This window comes from Epinephelus fuscoguttatus, linkage group LG13 (genome assembly GCF_011397635.1).
Source record: "Epinephelus fuscoguttatus linkage group LG13, E.fuscoguttatus.final_Chr_v1".
NCBI classification, from domain to species: Eukaryota; Metazoa; Chordata; class Actinopteri; order Perciformes; family Serranidae; genus Epinephelus; species Epinephelus fuscoguttatus.
The window spans coordinates 21,338,740-21,362,588 of NC_064764.1; the positions used below are offsets into that span (position 1 = coordinate 21,338,740).

General features: G+C 39.0%; 3 protein-coding genes across 4 annotated transcripts in view; 1 reads left to right on the plus strand and 2 right to left on the minus strand.

Moving 5' to 3' along the window:
• cobll1b (cordon-bleu WH2 repeat protein-like 1b) overlaps nt 1-754 on the minus strand; it is a 34,580-nt gene extending 33,826 nt beyond the window's left edge. For both annotated transcript variants that reach the window (XM_049594156.1, XM_049594155.1), the window contains exon 1: nt 221-754. In XM_049594156.1, coding sequence (XP_049450113.1) covers nt 221-261 — 41 coding nt within the window. In that variant the 5' untranslated portion in view covers nt 262-754. The remainder of the gene's footprint in view (nt 1-220) is intronic.
• Nucleotides 755-1,001: 247 nt separating this feature from the next.
• Nucleotides 1,002-7,159, minus strand: slc38a11 (solute carrier family 38 member 11). Its single transcript, XM_049594212.1, has 12 exons — nt 7,034-7,159; nt 6,825-6,945; nt 6,325-6,399; nt 6,104-6,238; nt 5,950-6,015; nt 5,707-5,813; nt 5,547-5,626; nt 5,323-5,393; nt 3,694-3,855; nt 3,488-3,600; nt 3,079-3,210; nt 1,002-2,973 (listed from the first exon to the last, which is right to left on the minus strand). Exons 1-12 carry the CDS (start codon nt 7,043-7,045, stop codon nt 2,734-2,736), a joined length of 1,314 nt encoding a protein of 437 aa, XP_049450169.1. The 5' UTR covers nt 7,046-7,159; the 3' UTR covers nt 1,002-2,733.
• Nucleotides 7,160-9,930: 2,771 nt separating this feature from the next.
• Nucleotides 9,931-23,849, plus strand: part of scn1laa (sodium channel, voltage-gated, type I-like, alpha) — a 37,857-nt gene continuing 23,938 nt past the window's right edge. Inside the window, exons 1-9 of the mRNA XM_049594051.1 lie at nt 9,931-9,952; nt 14,615-14,934; nt 17,003-17,121; nt 17,283-17,372; nt 17,466-17,594; nt 19,689-19,780; nt 21,636-21,851; nt 22,463-22,526; nt 23,181-23,322. Coding sequence (XP_049450008.1) covers nt 14,668-14,934; nt 17,003-17,121; nt 17,283-17,372; nt 17,466-17,594; nt 19,689-19,780; nt 21,636-21,851; nt 22,463-22,526; nt 23,181-23,322 — 1,119 coding nt within the window. The 5' untranslated portion in view covers nt 9,931-9,952; nt 14,615-14,667. The remainder of the gene's footprint in view (nt 9,953-14,614; nt 14,935-17,002; nt 17,122-17,282; nt 17,373-17,465; nt 17,595-19,688; nt 19,781-21,635; nt 21,852-22,462; nt 22,527-23,180; nt 23,323-23,849) is intronic.

The window sequence follows — 23,849 nt, forward strand, 5'->3', positions numbered from 1 at the left end:
CACAATTCATTTTGAGTAACTGTTTACATGCTAAATAACGTCAAAACTTACTAGGCTATAGTTTAACCTGCTGCTTTCAAGTGATGCAAACTGGCAAATACTGAAATATGGGCGAATCCCACATGAGGTCATCAGTTTTTCAGTCATATGAACCGTTTTTTCCTCCTTTTCCACTGGAAATAAGGCAAACGATTCAAAGTATTTATTGAACATGTCTTACCATGAATGCAGTTGGTTTTCGACGCAGTTGTCAACTTCCATCAGTCCCCAAAAAGGTAAAGTTAATTGTAGACTGCTACAAACGGGTTTAGTTTGGATAAATGATGCATAATTCCGCTCTCAAGTTCCGTGTTTTGCGGCTTTTACGCAAACCATTCCAGTGTGGTGAAATAATCCCCCCCCCTCCCCCCGCCTCTTAAAATACAAAGTCTGGCATATCTAAATCATTTTGCCCCCGACACCGTGGACAAGTCTGCCAACTTTTCTCTGCACATCCAAAATACTGCATCGCAACATTGAGCTGGAAAAGTGGGGCGTCTCTCGGATCCAGTTTACCTTCCCTCCAGGATCCTGATGAAGCCTTTGGCACAACGGTGTCGTGTCCAGGTTCACATTTTGGCAGGAACACATAAAGTAAAGACCCAGCTGAAGCGTGCAGAGGAAAAAAAAACACCAGTAAATCCACTCATTTGTTTAGAAATAAGCCGTATCTAAACACATCAGCGTTGTTGTTATTGTGGACTTCCTTCTGCTTTATGTCTACAGTGACATCTTGTGGTTGAACATGGAAACGCGCTTTTCCCATTCAGTGTGATACAAATAATTCAGAATCATAAATATCTAAACAGGCTGTTCATTCCAAAAGGAAAACAACAAATAAACACATCCACGTATAATATATGGCCAAAAGTATGTGGACACCTTCACATTACATGATAGCCAGAGAGTTTAATTTCATCAGCAGTCCCTGGGCAAGCAAATCTACAAAAACATTATGGCTTAAAATGTTATAAATGCAGCAGGGATACAGAGAATAAACACTGCATCATACAAAAACACTTTCCATGTAAAAACATCACATCATAAAAAAGAGAAACAGAATATTCACGATTAGTTATGTTTTAGCCATGAGCTAAACTGTGGTTTAAAAATACAGAGAGTCCCAAATACTGTCTAGCTGTCTGATGGTGCTTGGTGTTGTGGCCCAATAGTCTGCAGCTCTAATGGTGAAAGCTGACCGGTTAAATTCACTGTGGACCTTTGCTGTATTACCCAGCTGCCTCTGGTAGATGCTCTTGTTAGCCTGAGGTTATCTGAGCCGAGTGAATCACCCTGTCAGTGTAGGAGGAGCGAGATTGTGGGTAATTTTGTACAGTATGCAGGAGTCTGCAAGATAGACGCAATTATCAAAGGTCAGAGGGTTGTGCTTTGTAATTATGTGACAGTGGTGATACCTCGCAGGCTTTTGTCTGAGATTTTGAGAGGTCCTTTGCATAAACTGTGTACAGGCCTTAGAATATTCTTTCCTGCTCAGGACCAAGTGGTATTACAATATGACAGATGGGAAAATCACAGCGTAAATGTACAACGTAAAGGGTAACTTCAGTATTTTTCAACCTGGACCTTATTTTCCCATGTTGTTGGGTTTTTGTATGTCCATTTAAAGTTCTTGTTTTGTCCCTGACATGCTGAGAATAATATTTTAAGTGTCTGAGAACATTATGGAAAGGACCCTACAGAGATAGATCTGTCTGTTAAAGAGTAAGGTCCTTTTTGTTTAACCAGAAACTGCCCCACAATTGCTATTGCTATTACCCACCAGACTCCATTTTAATATATGTCATTTTAGCATGTATAGAGCCAGTATATTCTTTACATCTAACTGGGTAAATTTAGGGTTTATTTCAACCAAACCAGAGTTGGTGATTGTTGGAGCAGTGGAAAGATGAACCACGGCAGTTTATGTGAGCTTTATTTTGTGTCTGTCAACTTTGAAGAAAGCGTGTTTTACAATGATACATCAACTGTTTATTTGAATGGAGTCTGGTGAGTTTGGCCATAGCGATGTTTAGGCTCTTTGTAAAGGATCTCACTCTTAAGCAAAAGGTTTATCTTTGTACGGTCCTTTCCATGATGTTGTCAGACACTTATAATAACAATCTGAGCCTGTCAGTTGCAAAAACAAGGACTTTAAGTGGACGTACACTGATGGTGCTCAATTGCCCATTAGCATTGCATTGTTGCCTGGCTGTAGCCCTCTTGCTCAATAGTGGATTAATTTCAAAAAATGTTCCCATTAGTGATTAGTGATCCCATTAAACACAGAAACATGGGAACGTGGACTGAAAAATACAGAAGCTACCATTTAACAATGTGATTGTTGTACATCTTGTTTCACACTTTGAAATCTGACTGCAGCAGTTTGCTCCTGTTTTGCCTCAAGAACATTAATGACCTTGGGCAATAAGGCCTGGTTTATAGTCAACGTGCAGTTTATCTCAAAGGTGTCGTTGACAGGATTGAAGTAAGGGCACTGTGCAAGGCTGGTCAAGTTCTCCCATATCAAACTACTGCTACTACTACAAACTACAGGACTACAGCCCAAACCATAAAAAAGAGCACCGCATCAAGTACATAGAAGGTATGAAGACAGGGGTGTCCACATACATATTCTTTCCATGTAAGTGTTGTTTCTAAAGAAAAAAGGTTAAGGAATTAAATATTTGTTGGATCTCATACAGGAGGTACAGTGCCAGTGACATTGGTGTCTGCACAGTAGAACATCTCCACACCGTGTGAACAGTCTTGAGGGTAGAGACCCGTCATTGTCAAACCGGTGATCATGACAAACAAGCCGATAAATATCAGGATGGTGGGTATCAAGTTTTCACCCTGGAACCAGCGGCCGGGGGAGAGTTTGAGAAAGCATGCAGATGGAATGATGAAGATCAGAGGTGTGGCGCTCAAAACACCCTGGATGGTAGAAGAGAACACCATTAAGGTCAAATTCAACACTCATATGTACAAACCAAGATGATATGAGATAAGCTGCAGAATGGCTGAGGTGATATGACTTACATTCAGCTCCAAAACAACTCCCAGACAGTCATAGGCCAAAGATACTGATGTGCAAACAGCAACTATGAGTATTGTTATGGCCACATGTTCAGCTTTTGAAAGATCCCTACTGCAAATGACATTGGATAACACCTGAGAAGACAAACAAGAGAGAGAAGGTTCTATGCACTTCTGCAAATGGAAAAACTTTTTTTAAATAGCATGGTATTTGCAAGATGACAGAGGGTAACATACACACACCTACAGCTGATACTGTACTGTTTCCCACCGAGCAGCTCTGCTGGAGCAACTGGGTGTAAAGTGCCAAGATTTCTTTTTGCTCAAACCCTCAAAATCCCACTTTCCCACACATATGTGACCGTTTAACCGTTAAAATTCTTAGGTTGGCGTATGAGAAAGTATCACTTACCTCTCGTGTAACAAAACACTCCAGTGGAAATGTGGTTATTATGCTGAGGCCAAAACAGAAGCGACCAAATGTTGCCAGGTTATCATTTCTGCAGTAGTTCTCAAATATGTCTCCTAAAGAGGCGTTGAAATACGAGACCATAAAAATACATGTGTGATATTGAAAATAAATTAGAGAGTGTAGCTCAGTATCCATCATATCCATACCTTGTGTGTAGCCAGTGAAGGTGGTATAGCCAGCGACAGCAAAGGCAGCACTGATTATTAGTGCAGAGCCGACTGACACGTGGGTGACCCGGGACCAGTTAGTGAGTGTGGGCTGCTCCAGAGAACCATAGATAAGAAAGCTGTTGTGGTGGCATATAAAAGCTAAAGAGACACAAAGGGGCAGTGCATCAGAGTACCATTTACATACATAATAAAATCACTGAAAAATATCACTCATAAAAACAGTTTGAAGCAGTTTATTCCTTTGCTTGAATCTAAACTTTCAATTCTTTTTTGTGCTTTGTCTGAACCAAGGAGGCTTCTTTCCTCACTGCAGACTGGATTTGATGGTGAATTAGTCATGCCCATGCCCTTTAAGACTGAGAGACTGTCAACTACAGCTGACGCTGTTGAGGCTATATAGCACTGGATTTTCCCAAGAGCATCTACATCCTCGTCTAAAAGGCTCCGTTGTAGCAGTGGTAGCTATTATCATCATTGAGGCACTTGATTCAAAGCCATAATTTTCACCGCAATTTGTGTAAAGGCCTTGGTGGACTAGACTCACAGGGTGCACTCAAGGACAGAGTCTCACTCAGGAGGAGATTCTTTGAGATGCTGCGCACTGATTTACTGTAAATCAGAGCAATGTTTAGAGGGGTGTACTAAACTAATAGCCTCAATTATTATATTTCAAACTTGATTGCATGTCTTGAACAGACAACACAGCACATTAAAGCTGTGGGGACTGGCTTTTAGTGACATATTAAAGCTGCCTTCATTGATTTTCTTGCCACTAGGGGGCAGAAAAAGACCAAAACAAGCTGACAGACACACAGCTCTGAAATCAAACAATTGCCTACTTAAAGACAAACTATGCAGGATTTTCCTTTAAAAAACAATCTATAGTCAATCCCTCTCAGTCATCACTTATGACTCACTAGAACTGTGTGGCTGTGTATTTTTCTGCAGAGACGCTGCCCTTTGCCTTTATTGTCTTATTTTCTTCTTATTTCCTGTGTTCAGGATGTTTATAGGCGTGTACCCCCACATCACTCAGGTGAGGTCAGGGCTTTATAAAAAAGTAGCAACCAGGTGCCAGACCGTAAGCAGAAGGCATCCAAGAGACACAGCCCCAAAAGAGGGCAAATATATCGAGGGGAAACGCGAAACAGTATCTGACAATCCTATATTGTATACCTTTAAAAAATTACTAGAAATAGAACTACATTATCATCCTAGTGGACGCACGTTTGCTTGCTAACGACTATAACTCCAATATTAATGGCTGTTTTAGCTCTGTTTTGGTCCTCACCAACTTCTGAAAAATAGCTATAAGCTTGCTAAATGTTTGACTTTTTTCACCAGGTGCTGTGGCCAGGCCATGTAAAAGTCGTGGTTTGAGCAGAGCTTATCTCCTGCCTACTGCTGCTGCTGCTGCTGGAAACAGGTCTGACAGCAGTGAGTGTTACCCGTACAATGAAAGTAGAGGTTGTAAAACCAAAATGGTGAGCTAAATGCTTGTTATTGGTGTGTCTCTCTCAGGTGTATGATGTTGCATTTGATATTTCTTCTCTCTAAACTTATTCAGGGTAGCTCCACTATCAGCATCATGCAGGAAAAACTCACCAAAAGACATCACACCAACTGCCTGAATTGCATTCCACTTTGCAAATGCCCATGCATTCTCTGTAGGGAGGCTGGAGAGTGATATTCATATTCAGTTATTAAAGAATACAGAAAGACATGATTATGTTTGTATAATAGCATTTATGTGTGGATTCATTAAAAAAAGAACCCCATGGTTCACACATAGAAACATTTAAATTAAAATCACAAGGGATTAGCATTACATTTGGGGTCCAAAGGTAGCTGCTCTGATGATTACAATGATGAGGATGGTAAATGTCAGCACCATTGACAGGAAGGACACCTGGTAACACACATGGATGTTTTACAGGCATCTTAAAAATCACTAAATGAAAATGGCAACTGTGTTTTAATCTCACGTACCTTTCCAAGTTTCTCTATGTTTCGATAAAGCGAGAGCGGCAGAGTGAACACAAGGGTCGATAGCAGGATCACAAAGTGACGCTCTGCAAGTATGTGATCTGGACCAACTGCAAACACAATCCATGAAAACAATTACATAAATCATTTGAATAGATGCCCTATACATGTTTAAAATTCGGATTTGTTGCACACGTGGTGCTGTTTGTCTTTTATGTGGAGTGGAATAAAGTACAAGCAGCGTACCTCCTGATATCCTCTGAAATACTTTGGTCAGTGTGTCACCAGTTGTGATGTTGTAGCTAATCATAGCTGAGGAAGAAGGTGAAGTATCATTATATTATTTATATCTGCAGCATTTCTCAGAATGAGCCAAACGTGCACACTTTAAACAACTCACCAATGAAAGGATAAAGGAACTGCAGTCCAGATAAAATCAGAAATCCAGGGAACCCAAATGTGCTTTGCACCAGCGACTGATAACTGTTTGTCCCTGACAGGTTGCCTCCTTTAATCAGTAAGATTATGGAGTAGTCTGTCATCAAATGCAAACACAATTTTAGCAGTCTGCTCTTTAGATAAATTCATTCATGTTCAAAATGACACCTTCAGTATTCTCACCTGTGATGAACCCAACCACTATCAACAGCAGAAGGCCAAAGGGGAGCCCTGCCTGGTTCAATGCATATGGTAAACCTGGTCAAAAAATAGATGTATAAACATATTGCATATACATAACTGCAACATTTAACTCGATTGTTTTTAACTGTAAAGCAAAAGTGTTACAATCAGTAAGTCTTGATAACGCCACGCTGGTTCTATGTTGTTTAACACACTGGATAATGACTCAGGCATTTTTTGAGGATGAAAGAGTTAAAGGGGGAAGGGGGCAACAGGCGCCAGTCATATGACACGGAGGTTTACCACTGCAGGGCTTGAATGGTATCAAAGCTTCTCCTTGTTGCACAAAAATTATTTCATAATTTTTACAGGATAATCTCAGGACAAACAATGTGAAGTTTTTTAGTGCAGTTTATCATCCATATAAGCGACTGCATGCATTCAGTTATTAGGTTTTGTCAGGCATTGTAGGCTACTTGAATTATGAAGTCAGTATTTACCTATTATTCCTGATCCTATGATGGAATTGATGAAATTGAAAGACGCAGATATCATTGAACATCTTGGCTCCACAGCAGCTTTGTGTGTGGAAACTAACGTGGTCCCTTCTTCATTATTCAGCTGTAAAATAAAAACACAAAGCAGTAAGTGGTACTAATAATATTTACAAAGTCTGTTCCTCCTGTCCTACAGCTGTAGCATCACCTACCTGCTGAGCCATTCTGAGCACCTGCTGGTAGTTGGATGTTGTTCCTCTTTGTGTCCTCAGTGTAGGACTGTCACATATTTGCCGTGTGGCTAAACTCAGCGAAGTTTACGGGGGGGAGGGAAGTCGCTCAATTTTACTCAAGTAAAGCCTTGTAACATTAACAACAGCGCCCCCGGGGGTTAAATTGGGCCGGAGGCTGGAGCTCCACCCTCTCTCTGTGACGTGTAAGTGGCACCCTGGCACCCTTCACACACTCACTTCCCAAACAAATATAGAGTCAGTTCCTTTTCTTTGATTTTATTAGATATTTGTGGCCATCACTTAGCCGCAGGATTTACACGTGACTCTAAGTTGAGAGGGAGGCTGTGCGTAATTTACGCACGTGGTGTCAATCTTATGGTGTTTTACGATGTGTGGAGTGGATCATTACAGGGAGTTTTCAGTTTTGCTGCTTATATGTTATGATATTTACCTTGGTGGCAATACTACAAGCACAGAACCTATCTAATCATTTAAATAGATAAAGAATACGCAACAGATACAAGGCTAAAAAATAAAACACAACTTCGTTTTTTTAAATTTTGTATAGATAAATTACTGTAGATACTGTTGTTGCCACAAGTCAGATATGTGTCTATTTTTACGCATACAGGTAATGTAAATGAAGAAAGAATCGTTTGCCACTGCCAGTGTAGGGTAAAGGCTGTGTAGGGTAAAGGCTGATGTCCTTTGGGATGTAATAGGAGTGAACACTTTCCCCTCAAATTTATTTAAAAAAAGGTCCCTTTACCTAAAAATAATAAGTAAAATAAGATAAAATGGTATCTGGCCATTTAGCTGGATTCAGTCTGAGGTGTTTGTCTTGACAAATTCCCTAATAAAATGGTGGCAAATAGAATTTAGCTTGTGGCACAGCATTAAAAATGCCATTTAAAGCACATCTTTCCAGAAACAGTTACATTGTTAATATGGAGAATCCACGTCCACATGACTGAAGAAATAGTCCCTGTGCAAACTGTTGGAAACCATTCCACTCATACCCCATTGCCATACCTCACTGAGCAAGGACCTGCTCACAAATTCCACTTTAACCACTGCCAATACTGAGTGAAACGTGTGAACATCATAATGCAATGCAAATCAGCAGGTTTTGTTTTGGGGGTTTTTTTTAAAAAAAAAACATATAGCCTATAATTTTGACCCTGCAGCAGACAGGTGTTATAGCAACAAACTTCTGACAAACTGGCTGCACTTTGATGCCAAAATATGTACTGACTCATGCATGGAAAATAGGAATTAAGGGATTTAAGGATTTTACAGTAAAACTATTTAATTAAAAGGAGCCCTTTGTTCAGGGACGGAAACGATTAACGAATAAGGAACAAATTAAAGGCATAGTGTACAGTAAATATTTTGTGAAACTCAGTCATAATTTTGCCATGTTATATTATGTAGTTAAACCAGTACTATAACCAGAGTTATAGTAATTGACAAATACACAAATAAGCACTTAAAAATGACCTCATATCTGCTGACAACTATAATATAATGTCTTATAAAGTCTTTACTAAGTGCTTATTGCTGCTTATAAATGCTAAATTGGTGAGTATAATAAAGTGCTCGCTTATTCTATTTGGTTTCCAAACTTCAATACAATTTTTAAAATTGAACATTTTTGGCTGTACATTGTATTCATAGATTCACATTTTTTAGGACCAAACCTCAGTGCTCTGTATTCTAAAATAAATAAATTGAAAATTAAATTGAGCTTTATGTAAAACCTACTGAATCTTTACAGAAATCAGTCTGTAATACTTGTAATTTGTTCCTTAATGTTATTTATTTACTTGCTCTACATTGCAGTTCAATACTTCTCCTGGATTATTTGCATTTTTCTTTTTATTTATTATTTTATTTATTATTTATTCTTATTTTATTTTTCTCTACCTTTATTATGCATTTTTATTGTTTTTCAATGCACTTTTGTTGTCATTGAAACTTTCAACTATTTTTATTTTTCAAATATTATATTGCACATATGCACATGATATTTATACATCCATCCATCTCCCCAGTAGACATCCAGTCGGTGTGTTTTTCCATCCTGGAAGCTTTGATACGTTGCGCTACAATTCAAAGATCTTTATAATTGTCTGTGACAGTGCTGTCTGCATCCACCAGGTGGCATCAGACTCACAGTGAATGTCCTGACTCACGTTCAGGTCACCCACCCAACTTCACAAAATAAATTATTCTTCACATGCAAAAACATAAAAGGCAGCTACAGATACACCTCTGCGATGTGATGTGTGTTTTCTCACTGACTGGAGCCGATACACGCTGTTGGAGTGATGACTGAACACTTGCTGTGACGTTTGAATAACTACAGGTTCCTAGAAACTCTGATCCCCCCCCCCACCCCCCGCTCTTACACACACACACACACACACACACACACACACACACACACACACACACACACACACATCCTTACAATACAATCTGATTCATAGTTGTGGCTTAAGCTTTTAGTTTCGGATACAAGCCGGATAGCAAACATCTGTATTCCTGACAATTACGCACGATAATGTCCACCACAATATCATCTCCACAGCCATTCTGACATCTCTGCCCTCACTTGGTACCCAGTAACATCCGGAAGCACACTAGTACAGTAGTCTGACTCTGCCCGCACGGAGGGGCGGATAAAATACACACACACACACACACACACACACACACACACCCTCTCTCTCTGGGTTTTCCTGTTCAAATCGTGGAAATTACCAGTTGTGCGTTTGGAGACGCGTCAAAACACCTTAAACGGACGGACAGGTTTATTTTAAACAACATTTTAAACACGGTGAAGCTCTTCCACGGTATTTTGATTCTTCACCTTTCGAGGATGGGAAACTGATGGTGAGTGAACAATCTGAAGTTGCGTTTGAGTGCTGTTTATCTAAAGGAATTGGGCTGAAATTGAATGAAAAGTTTATGGACTTATGTTATTTGTTATTTGACTTATGTTACTTATGTTATTTGTGGAACTCTGGAGCTGAGATAAAAGTTGAATTTTTAGAGTCTATCTATCTATCTATCTATCTATCTATCTATCTATCTATCTATCTATCTATCTATCTATCTATCAAATGTTGTTATATCAAAACATTTATGCCCATATATTTAAAAAAAAATGTGCCTGAGGAGTTTCACACATGACAATATGATGCAGCCTTTGTATATCACACACTATCAAACTGCTAAATGTAATATTTTATAACGTGTTGAAGGCCTGTTCGGGGGAACAAAAGTGATTTATCTCTTGTACTTCATAAAGACAAGAGGGCAAATTAGGGACAACAATATGTTACAGAAGTTAATGGGCATGGCAGCAACTATTAGCCCACACTCCATCTTAGACAACTTCCTGCTTGCCTGACTGTCAACGTCATTATTAGATTGCTGTCAATTAGAGATTAGACTGTCCTGTTTTCTTTCTACCCTGACTGCCTGCACACACACACACACACACACAGTTAGCCTGTCAGCTTGTATATAAAGGGAAAAAAAGTGCATTTGTTCCAGTGAACTATATTAACAGCTTCTCATCACCAGCTATTTCGCCAACGCCCTGAACGAGTGAGGTCTAATCCCTGATCTTTTAGTCTGTGAGAGGCAGCAGCAGCAAGCATTAGTTGTGAGCACTTAGGAGCTGTGAGTGTGTCCGTCCCTCGGGAGCCCTCGGATACTGAACTCTTATCACTCTGTGTACATGTATGTTACAAGTTAGGTATCCTGCTCATTTATGAAAAGCGTTAAAATAACCATAAAGTCTGCTATGTGTTGTGTTTGTTGCATTGCTGCAGCTCAGTTGTGGGCCTGTGAAGGTGGTCGGCAAAACAGGCAAGGATTGACCAAAACAAGTACAATTTTTAGAAACAATACATCAGTCTAAATTAAAGAATGGACATTGAGAGAGTTAATTTTTTGCTGTGGTTGATCCTTCTGTCCATACTGTCCATGTAGATATCCCTTGCATTATGTGATTCCTGTGTAAATGATGGCAGACAAATGCATTCTCTCTAAAGTTATGGTCTTTTTAGTACAGATCAATATATATATATTAAATAAATTATATTGTGCTACTATCCCTCCACTGCGGCTCAGCATGGATAGGATCTTTTCACAGCTGGTATATAGAAGATAAATGATTACATCACCAATAACTCTTTCAATAGACAAACGGGCATTTCTTGAGACAGGTGATGTAATCATTGAGCTCATCTAAATGTCAACCTGTCGTTTAACCTTCAGCCTCACAGATTTTTGTTTAAAAAAAAAGAAAAGCGTCATGGACAGTAGCCGTGACTGAGCGTTTTGAAAATGCAGAGATACTGATTCCCGTGGAATATTGTACTGCACCTTATGTTTCTTTCCTGACCTTTGTAAGGATCTACTTGTCTTTATTTTCTCATGCTTGTAGCTCACAGGCTGGTTTGAAGTCAATGATCAGTTTCAAGATGTGGGCAAAATTGTGAAGGCAGAGGTAGAACCCTGGTGAGAATGTAGGCCACGTTGACGTGCAAGCAAACACATGGTAAAATGTTTTGTTTATTATTCAGAATGGTAGTCTGTTTCTTTAATTATACGACCAAAATTAAGACACAGTTTAGTTTGTCAGTGGAACTGGGGCTTCTGACAGTCGCTTTTGCAGCAATCGGCCACAGTCTGTCCCAAACCATCTTCTACCTAATCTAAGTGCTAAGAAGCATTTTGAGGTCAATGGAATTAAGTTTTCAAATGAGTAATGTACATTAAATATTCAAGCTGAGCTTCTGTTCGACACTGCGTGATTGTTTAATATACTTGTAGGTGTATCAGGTGGCCTAAGGCCAAGGCCAATCATCACTTAAAGCTCATCAGCAGGACACAGTTAAATGTAGGGTGAACAGCAAATACCAAACTTATGTGTTGACGTTCTGTTCCAGCGAGAGTGGAGGGGAGCAAATGTACCCATTTTGGGGTAATCAGCACAGGGTCATGATGCCGACAGGTTGCAGATAAATTGAAGTGGAACTATCTGAAGCTTCAAAGTGGCAGCTCATATCTCAAGTTGTGGCGTAATGAGTTGGGGACAGACTGACAGGATGATGCATACCTCTGTAGAGGTTAGTCGCTGCAGGTTGACCTTGTTGTTATGAGAAGTTATTAGAAGTGTGTCTTCCTGTTGTTTCTCAATTGTTCCTTTCAATAAAGACTATATTATGTTCCTCTAGATACCTATATGCTTTAGCTACAGTTATGTGGAAGGGCTGTTGTCTTTTAAGATCATCTCACATCAGAGGTACATTATCAGTGCACTTGATGTAGAAGAAAGCTATGAGCTCAGTACGTACTGTACCATATGCTACAGTATGTAAACAGTATGGTGGACTGTATACAGGGCTACACCTCTTAGTCAATAGGTGTCACATTTATTTGTGTTTCACTCATAAAGAGCAGAGCAGAGTATGGCACCATAAAGAACGCCATCTATTAAAGTGTGTGTCACTTGATGGGACTTGAAATGATACGGAACTCTGGTCCTAAATAATTCACTTTTATTTTGTGGTGTGTAATGTTAGAAAGCACATTTGTGATTGCTGTGGTGTGTTCGTGCTGAAGCTTGGTCTGTTCCCTGATGGACACACATACATGACATTTAAAGTGTGGACAAAGATGAGGGATGTGCCTTATTATCGACAAACTGATTAAATGTTGCTACCCTCGTTGTTCGACACCAAAAATACTAGTTTGATTAAACTTATTATTGAAATTATTATTTTATCAATGTACACATTTAAGTTACATATTACAAAAAAATTTAAAAAAGAGATGGAAAAACATACAATCAAATAAACACACTGGCCTGTTTGCCCCTGTAAGCAAGGTGGAAAGTCTTACAAAGATGACATTTCATAATCCAGCCTAGTTTGGGAGTAATTTGATTTTAGTGAGTTGTTGCCATGTTTCACAGCAGGGGTGTAAATATAGACAGTGCAGGCAGTACAGATGCACTTGGGGCTATTTAGATTTAGATTGCCACTTTAAATATATATACCTGTGTTCAAAGAGGAATGATAATTTTAAAATGGCATCATTCGCTATATATGTCCCCAAAAAGGCAAACCCACCTACATCATAGTTTACTCTTTTTTTTTTTTAAATAGTCAGTAGCTATCTAAATCAAAATTTTCTGCTTTTTCTAAATGAGCTATAAAATCTATTAATAAACTATAAAAAATACTCAAATAAAAGAATAATTTCTTACTTTTTCTGATATTTTTTGTCAGATATGCAGTGATGATTGCTGGGTAATATGTATGTTGATGTTGTGCAGAGTCATAACTCCCTTACACCAGTGTTTTGCAGGATAATGTGCAGCGTTCATAATGCATGGTGCAAAGTGCCACGCATTTCAGCAGCATTTAAAATTCAATTTGGTGATTGAAAAATGTGATTAACAGTTTCAAATGGCTCTAATAATAAATGCAATGCTTTTTTGGATAGTGTTTAACCTTTGAGTTTTAAATTGTGCTCAATTTTGACTGATTTATAAGTGTTTTCTAGCTTAAAGACAAGTTGACATGTCTGAGTTCAAACTTCCATTTAAACCTGATGGAAATCAACCATTAGGAACATCCCTAATTGACCTCTATTGGATGGTGATGACATTTTTGGATAAGATGAATAATACAGCAGGTGTATATAAATCCAAATGCAAATGATTATCCCTCCTCCCTTATTGTGTCTCCTATCAGCTGTCTGTACTGTTTTGCTCAGTGTAAATTTTACATATAAGTAGAAAACTAGACATGCATTACAAGTCAATGCTTTTTTCTTTAATAGTTGGGCCTCCCTTTTGTTGCTGCAATTACATCACACATGTACAACCTAGTGCTGAGGACAGTTGATTGACCAGTGTGTATGCGATTGATTTCTTGCATCACAGACACAACGTGTGGAAGTATTCTATTACACTATTACATTCAGATCAGGCAAAAGCTCTCAGTGAGAGGGCACCCAGAGAGATGCAGTGCAGTCTGTAGTGCATTCATATTTAATACTGCATAGGTCTGCCTAACACATCATACCAGTCAGACCTATTAGCAGGATGGATCTATTCCTCCCACCACTCTGTCTCTGTGCTCTAAGGGGAAAGTGGACTCTTTTCATTTTGAGGGATGGAGGAGAGGAGCGAGAATCTCACCTGGAATTGATCATTGTCATGTCAAATCTTAATTTTACAGAAGAGCAGATAATTAGATCTAATTTTACCATAGCTGGCAGGAATTTATGTGTATGACAGCCATCTCTAGGCTCATTATAGTCTGCCACTTCCTGAGATGATGATCTCTGGCTAAAGAGCTGAACCACACCCACCTCCCTCTCCTCTGCTTTTCAAGCACTTCTGATCTGCCAATAGACATTTGCTGCCAAAATGCTTTCAATAATTTATTTACAATAAAATAACATTTCATGTTAGATACAATTCAGTTGTCAACCTTTAATCAGAGCTCCTTATCTGTTCTGACCCCTCAGGCCTATCTCATGTTGGAGGCTAGCCGTTCACTCTGAAGGTGCAGGATGAAAACATGGAACAGCTGCTTGTACCACCAGGTCCAGACAGCTTCCGCCCGTTTAGTCGTGAGTCCCTCAAAGCCATCGAGGCGCGGATCGCCGAGGAGACAGCCAAGAAGTCCGAGGGAGAGAAGGAAAAACGTGACGATGAGGAGAATGAGCTCAAGCCCAGCCGTGACCTGGAGGCAGGCAAATCACTTCCTCTTCTGTATGGGGACCCTCCTAAAAACATGGTGTCGATACCGCTGGAGGACCTGGATCCCTACTACTGTAATCAGAAAGTAGGTCTACTTGATTTCAAAGTTGAGCATGAAGTGTAAACACACACATTTTGATTTTTTCCTTGACTGTGTGAAGACATATGTATTATTTGTGGTTTAGTATTTTAGAAGAGGCCGAAGGAGTGACACTGCAATGAGGATTCCCTTATTTAGTACTGCATGCAGCTGTTATCATGGCAGTGTTGTTTTCTAGCCAGAAGCTTTGAATCTTAGGTCAGTGGTTCCTCACCTTTTCTGCAAAATCTGCAGGAAAGCAAAAATACCCAGATTTCTTACTGATTTGGAAAAAATCTCTAGTATGCATCAAACCAGTCTACCTCACCTACTGTATCCCACAATGCAAAGTGCTTGCACCAACCAGCAGCACTGATGGAGAAGAAAGCTCACAACTGTATCTTGTAATGAAGTGGGAGTGTCGTGTAGTTGCAAAGACTGCAACAGACAACAGTCAGTCGTTAGTCAATGTCGCCCCAGTCTTTGCTGTGTGTCCTGCACATTTGGTGCTTACCGGCCCTCATCGGCTTTTTTTTTTTCTTTTCGCTGATTCAGTATACTTAACCAGTGTCGGAGTCAACAGAGCCTGTCAGCAAATGAAATCATTGTGATTGGCAGTTCAGCTCAGGACATGAGAAGAGAAGTGAGGAAAGTAAACATACAGCTAAAGACAAGAGAGAGTGAGATCAAAACAAACTTGTAATATGAGGTCAGATTATTTTTCTTAAGGCAGTGCGCTCTTTAGCAGAGATGGTTCATGATGGTTTGTGTTATTGTTCACTGGCGCACGGTACATAGGCTTCGTTTTTTTAACATTGGATTGTGTTGTTAAGGTGCTAACTGGCTAACCAGCATCAAGACAGTCATCCAGTTTCCCTTTGTGAATGCCAATTACAGACTACCACCATCTGCTGGTGTTGAGCATTATTTCCTCTCAGACAGGTGAAGTCTGTACATGCTGGTTGTCTATATGCTGTCGTCCTGTGGTGTGTTCATGTGCAACTTTTTGGCTGACACACAGGCAACGTGAGGCAATGCAATAGTTGTCATTGCTAATTCTTTGATGTCAGTTTAGTGTGTCAGGGCCTTAGGAGAGAGTAGCTCATGTTCACAGATATTGTTTGAAATTGACTAAACCATGGAAATAACATATTGAAATTTCTCATTTAGGTGATGTTCCCCTTTAACTCTTTCAGTCATTTATCTGTTACTTTCAGTTAGTTGAAGTAAAGATAATATTTAATACAAAATATGAGGGTACAGATGATTTGTGCCGATTAAGATTATCAGAAGTCTTTGGCGCTTGGACACTAGGGGGAAATATTTTGTGATCAAGGGACATCTGTGCGGCAGCAGGATAAATACTCCCATGGAACTCAGACACTGGTGGTGGTGGTGGTGGTGGCTAATGACTCTGAGGCTGCTGACTGCTGAGGCATATGAGGATGATGAATCCGTAAAGACTGGGTGGTGATGGGGAGGTGGACGGCAGCAAAAAAGAACTACGGCAGAGAAAGGACCACATTTAAAATGAAGAGCAGTAAGATGATAGGCTGACAGAGAAGGCGTGTCGCTGTGCTATTGGTTGATTGTGAATCGGCTGATGACTCTCTATACCTACCCAGACAATGTCGCCTAGAGATAGTGAGTGAGCATACGTGCAAGGAGTGAATGGCAGAACCAGTCTCAATAGTGTTGTCTTCCTGACTGAGCTTTTGCTAGAGCGTCATTGCTATTATCTGTTTAGGCTGTAGAACATTGTGTTCAAGTTACAGCTGACTATATAAAGTATTTTAATTGAATTTATTTGCAAATTAATTGAGCTGCACCACAATATTTCCATGTACCTGTGGTTGGGAATGGCTGTCGGAGATGACAGAACGACAAGGCCAGTAAAAAAAAGATGTGAGGAAAATGTGTGAACAAATAAGGTTAGTGATGCTGTAAATTATAAGCACTCTTTGATAAGTAACCACATGCTATTATCATTTATTATTTCTTTAAACTATAATGAGATATTGCAAGTCAGCCAACAACTAAGATTATCTTCTACATATTTCTCTTCTTCTGTCAGACTTTCATAGTATTAAACAAAAGGAAGAGCATCTTCCGCTTCAACGCCGCTCCTGCCTTGTACCTCCTGAGCCCCTTCAACCCTCTCAGAAGAATATCACTTAGGATTTTGGTACACTCATATCCTTTCAACAAGTTATTTATCTAAGAAGCATGCATTGTGTTTATGTTGAGACCACAATAAATCAGTGGTCATGACTTGTTTACGTTGCCAGATGTGTGAGATTATAGTGAATTATACAAAAAATAAAATAAGTGGATTCCTTGACAACTGCCTGCACATTGTTCACTATCGTGATCATGTGCACCATCCTCGTCAACTGTGTATTTATGACTTTTAGTACAGTGCCTGACAACTTAAAGCCTGTAGAGTAAGTTTCCCTTAAATTACACGTTAAAGTCACATACTCAGGTTATACAAATATGAAAAGTGGTTTAGTTTAACTACGTTTTGTTTCCAACAGGTACACATTTACTGCAATCTATACGTTTGAATCCCTGGTTAAAATTTTATCTCGAGGGTTCTGCATAGGGAAGTTCACGTTTCTAAGAGATCCCTGGAACTGGCTGGATTTCAGTGTCATTGTCATGGCGTAAGTACTCACCACATGTTCAGTCCATTGGAGTGATGCTTGAACAGCTGTTCATCTTTTCCCTGAAGGTTCCTTAGTGTAAACATCAAACAAGTTTTATGTTTAACTGGTTTCACCACTGGTAACAAAAGCAGTTATACGTTAATCATTACTTTACATCTATGTTACCAGCAATTGTTTACTTCAAAAGCCATTTTTAGGCCTTGAAGAAATGGCTGGTGTTATTTTTCTTCCAGTGAACGAATCACAAACCAGTAATGCTTTAGAGCATCTCCAGATACTTCCTGATTTCCCTACCCTGTCTGTGGCACTTGGCCTTGAGCCCTTCAGTTCCTATTGGACATAAATATTTTAGAATGGTTCTCAAATATATACTTTCATTTTTTTAAAAGCAGAATAATTTTCTAAAGCAGCTAGACTACTGGGTTTTTTTTGGGTAAACATTACATAAACGGGTAAAAAATTGATTCGTTGTCACTTTTTTCAATTTCAGTTGCTGATCTATTGAGTTTTAACAGCAGCATTGTTCATTGTAAGAAGGAACAAGTTGCCCAGCGCAGCAATGTGGCTCATGTGTTTTTAACAGTTTTAGAGAACAATGGAGGTCTATGGCCTAAAGGAAGTTGTTGGTTTTTGTCTCATTATGGGATTTGTTGACAATAAAAACATTATAGAATATTACCAGACTTCTCCTTTAACATTGTATCACATGGGAGCTGGTGCATTTCTCATTGCTCATCGAAGTGACCTCATGATCATTTACTGTCACCAATGTGAATGCCTCAGTTTATACTGTTTGATTGCTTAACTCGATACTGTGTGTACAAAAATGTAATCATGTATATTGAAGTTTGAAAGTTCAAATGCAACACATTTTTTTTTTGCTCCCATTTTTCACAGGTATAAGTTAGACTTTCCTTCCTTTGCTCTCAATAGATATATTTCTCTCAAATTTTGGTCAAAAATTTGTTAAAATCTGTGTCAGTGAGCACTTTTTGAAGATAAGCCATCCATCTGACAGGTGTGGCATATCAAGATGCTGATTATACAGCATAATTACTACAAAGGTGAGCGTTGGGATGATCACAATAAAAGGTCACCCTAAAATGTGCAGTTCGGTCACACAACACAATGCCACAGATGTCAAGTTTTGACAGAGTGTGCCATTGGATTATCTGTTGTGAGGGTCCTAAGGACAGAGGGATGTTGTATGCTGTAAAGCCCTGTGAGGCAAATTGTGATTTGTGATATTGGGCTTCATAAATAAAATTGATTGAATTGATTGATTGGATTGCCGGCTTCAGGACTGTCCACCAGAGCTGTTGTCCATGAACTTAATGTTGATTTCATTACCATAAGCCATCTTCAGTGATGTTTCCGTTAATGTGGCAGTACATTCAACCAACCTCAGAACCGCAGACCACGTGTAACCGCATCAGCTCAGGACCACATCCAGCCGCAAGATCATCTGAGACCAGCCACCAACAGAAGAATTGAAACCATCTGAGGGAAGCTCATCGGCATGTTCATCTGCTTCACCAGGGTTTGACCTGATGTCAGTCTATCATCGTAACTGACTTATGTGGCTGTGTGGCTAGTTGGATGTACTGTCAAATTCAGGGAAACGACATTGGAGATGGCATATGGTAGAAAAATGAACATCCAGTTCATGGAGAACAGCTCTGGTGGACATTCCTGCAGTCACAATGCCAATTGCACGTTCCTTCAAAACTTGCGATGTCTGTGGCATTGTGTTGCTGTGATCAAACTGTACAATTTAGAGTGCAGTGACCATCCTAAGCCATACCTGTGTAATGCTGTTCAGCATTTTGATATGCCACATCTGTCAGGTGGATGGATTATTTTAGAAAAGGAGAAGTCCTCACTAACACAAAGTTTTAGAGAAATATATCTATTAAGAGCATGAAAAAAAAGTCTCAGATCTTTAACTTAAACTGTGAATGGGAGCAAAAACAATACTGTTGTGTTTAAATTTTTGTTTATCAATTTAAGATTGTTGGTTTAAATCGATGGTGCATGTATTGTCGTCTCAGCCAATTGTCCATAGGCTACTAATTCAAAGTTTCCCTGTAGGTATGTAACAGAGTTTGTCAGCCTGGGCAATTTTTCAGTTCTTCGCATATTCAGAGTGCTGAGAGCTTTAAAAGCCATTTCAGTTATTCCAGGTAAGCAGTAGGGGCAAGTGCATGTTAGTTAGCCTCTTGCATGACTTTCTCCTGTTGTCCCTCAACTGCACCTCCTCCAACCCTCCACCCTTAAACTGTCATGACATCTATGCACAAAGCTTCCTGACCCTACCTGTCTACCTCCTTATCACAGATATGTCAAAGAATTGTTCAGCAATCTGAACATTGCAATCCAAAAACAATCTTGGGCTTCCGAGGTGATAGCTAGGTAAAATGGGTGTGTCCTCAGGTTTTAAATGGGTCATTTTTGGAGTCTAGCTCTTTGACCCACGTGCACAGTGTAGCCACTGAAATCAGGAATCTTAGGCAGCAACGTTAAAAAAAATATGTTCTTGTGTGTTTTACCACCTGTGGATTGAATAGTTCCTCTATGAGATTTGTGATATTTGCTTGTGGTCTGGACAAGCTGCTTTTGTGTTTTTTGGACTATTCCTTGACATCCATTTGCTCCTCTTTGCATGTCAATGAAGGCACTTAATGCCACTTAATCTGTGTGTCGTGTCCTATTATTGTTGCATGTACATCAATACTGACATGCATGATACTAATTCACTGTTACTTTCTTTTATCTTATGTTCTGACTGATAAACAGTCTTCATGTTGTCAAAAAACTTCCCTTTTTCCCAGTATTAAAAATGAAGGGATTGTGTGACTTTAAAGGTCCCATACTATACTCATATACAGACTCATACTTGTATTTTGGGTTTCTACTAATATATGTCTACATGCTACAAATGATCAAAAAACATATTATTTTTCTCATGAAGTCTACTTGTATATACCCGTAATCACCCTCTGTCTGAAACACTCTGTTTTTCTGTTTTAATACTCACTGGAATTACATTGAAAGGCAACAGCTTGGGTCCATGTTTGCTTCCTGTCAGCTGATGTCATTCACATACACTGCAAAAAAATCCGATAAGAAATACAAAAAGACCCATTTATGTTTATGTTTCAAGCACTCTATATAGAGTAGTTGTGACATCACAAATTCACAGAAATCCTGACAGCTCGTTTAAAGGCACAGTTACTGGATATGAATTGTGTGCATTTCTCTGAGTGTTTTGATACAATATACACAGTATTTATATCCCATATATACCTGCTTTATTTTTAAAAAGACATGGAAATCTGACTTTTTACAATATGGGACCTTTAAAGGGAAACTCCACTGTTTTTTACACATCAAAGTCTGTTTACAGGTCTTGAGGAGTATGTGAAAATTAGAGTTGTGTAAAAGTTTGCTTCCCTAGAGGGAGCTGTGCAAAGTTTAGTTGACTGACTGAAGTGATGTCACTTGAGTCAGCACTGCGGCTTAAAACTACAACTTTGAAAATAATGAAAAATCTGGGGTTATGGCGTGAGAAAGATGCAACTTTATCAGACCACTGAACCCCGGTCCCCCATCTTTACCTGATGCTACATTATCACACCTGAATCTCAAACAGAGCTGTCCAGTTGCAATGTGGATGATGTGGGCATCGGGTTTTGACAGGGAAGATGTGAGGAACAAAAACGACGTTATCTCTGGTTCTGCTGCATTGAATTTATCTTTTTTTTTTTTCATTGTGAGTCAGTAATATCAAAATGTAGTCAGTCCATCCAGGATGTTGTGACTGCAACAGTTAAAGCAAATTCAGCCAACTGTGCGACCTTGTAATTTCCAAAAAATCCTGGCAGGACTGTGTAGTGCTAAATCAGTGAAGTACGCATTTTACAGGCAGAGCTCAGTGGCAACACTTTTTAGAGACTGCACATGCCTACTGTTAATGTTGACAGTGTCTTTTAATTGACCACTTAGAGTAAGAGTAACGATCGATTTTGTATCTGGCAGGCCTGAAGACCATTGTTGGTGCGTTGTTCCAGTCAGTGAAGAAGCTTACTGATGTGATGATTCTCACCGTCTTCTGCTTGAGCGTCTTTGCCCTCATAGGGTTACAACTGTTTATGGGCCATTTCAAGCAAAAGTGTGTGTGGAACCCTGACAATTCAACCTACAATGGTACGACAGAGGAAACTTTCGACTGGGAAACGTACATTCTCAATAAGAGTGGGTATACTTTCCTCTGTTCTACTTAATCCTGCACACAAAAAAACTATTACTTATGTAAAGGAGAAATGGGGAGTTATGTAATCAGGACCAATTTTTATTTTTTTATTCTCTTTCAATATTTACCACTTCATTAGCTACATCTCTGCAATCAAATGCAATCAATACAACAACCCTGCAATATGTTTGATCTGTGTGAGGCTTTTAATATTTAGTTTTTCCCAGCATTGTGTCAGTGACATAGTGCATTGTAATATATGAGGCTATGTCTGATGATGCTGTTGTACAAGATTGGACTGCATTATATTGTGAGATGTATTTTTTGTCATCGTCATTTAGGTGGACAAAACATTAGAAACACTAGAAACACCATTCAGTATGATGCCACCTACTACAGCAACACCACTGACCACAGCCACAAAAATGGCCATGTACACCTCTCTGAACCAGTGTCAAAAAACAAGAAACACAGAAAAACTTAATGCTGTAAGAGAGAGATTATTTATTGCACACACTTGTACGGGATTGCTTTAGATTGTAGAGGTGTATCTTTGGCATCTTTGCAGCCACTTCTGGCAAATAAAGTGTGATTTTCTTTTTTCCCCCATCAGGTAATTTGTATTACCTTAAAGGCAAACGAGATCCATTGCTTTGTGGAACTGGCCGTGGCGCTGGGTAAGCTAATTCTCCAAGGAGGTATAGCCATAGACTCAACACTTGGGGAAGAACCAAACCTGCCAGGGGGTATAAGGTCCCCCCAGAAAGAAATTAAAAAATTGAAAACTCATTTCCTATTATCAGTGTTGAGAAGGTTACTTTTGAAATGTTATAGGTTACTGATTACAAGGTAACCTGTTGGAAATTTAATAAGTAATGTAACTATTGTAATTTCTTCACCAGTGATGGATTTTACTACATTTAAGTAGTTAATTACTTCAGTAACAAGCTGGAAAAAAAATGTCTGGAAACAGGTTGTGTGAAAAGAAGGCAAAAAGATGCAAAGTAACAGAATGAATTTTATACTTTGAAACATTTGTACAAAAAGAATATATTTGGAGTAACCCCTTTGTAGTCACCAAAATTTTGATCAATATCTGTAATTTGATTACTTTTCCTCAAAGACTGTACATACAAATATGCAAAAAATAATTTTTTTTACAGATGGCGAGCATGGTTTTTCAATTATATATATATATATTATATATATATATATATATATATATACATATAGCTATATTTTTTTAATTAATATCAGGGGGACATTTTGAGCATATTTGATGTCGTGGAGGGACGACGCCTCCTGAGCCTCACAGTCTTTGTTTGTTGCAGGGAGTGTCCGGAGGGGTTCACTTGCAGGAAAGTGGGAAAGAACCCGGACTATGGTTACACCAGCTTTGACTCATTTGGTTGGGCCTTCCTCTCTCTGTTTAGACTGATGACACAGGATTACTGGGAAAACCTTTACCAGCAGGTAAGCAGTGAAATTAGAAAGACTGGATGAATTTTTCTAGATTTAAATGCATGTATATTGATTTTTGAGTCGTAAATATCAATTACTAAATGCTTTAAACAAAATGAAGATACATTAAAAGATAAACACAATACTTAAGTAATTCATTATTGGTTAAAACTCAAATTCCATGCAATAAAAACACTACAGGTTAAAAGAAAATGTATTAAAGAAAGCCACAAAAGTCCACAAAAATGTGTCTTGAGACATATAGCAGCAGCAACTGGCTTGCTAACTGAAGTCTAAACAGTTGACATTTGTATATAGTGAGTTATAACAACATATTATGAGCGATGAATGCAAATATAACAGATTTTACAATGAAAAGACTGACCTATACTGACAAGCTTTGTTTTTGTTACTGCAGTGGAATTCTTTGTCAGGTTTGGTTTTTACAAGTTGTTTTGTAAGACAATTTAATGTTTGAAGGCAGTGGTTGTGACACTAGATTCCCAGTCAAGATTTGTTTGTTGGCCCCCATGTAAATG

Coding starts and splice junctions, on each gene's coding strand:
- slc38a11 (XM_049594212.1), bottom strand. Junction 5,394..5,546: donor GCTACCTTTGGACCCCAAAT/GTAATGCTAATC, acceptor ATCACTCTCCAG/CCTCCCTACAGAGAATGCAT. Junction 3,601..3,693: donor CTTCACTGGCTACACACAAG/GTATGGATATGA, acceptor ACGCCTCTTTAG/GAGACATATTTGAGAACTAC.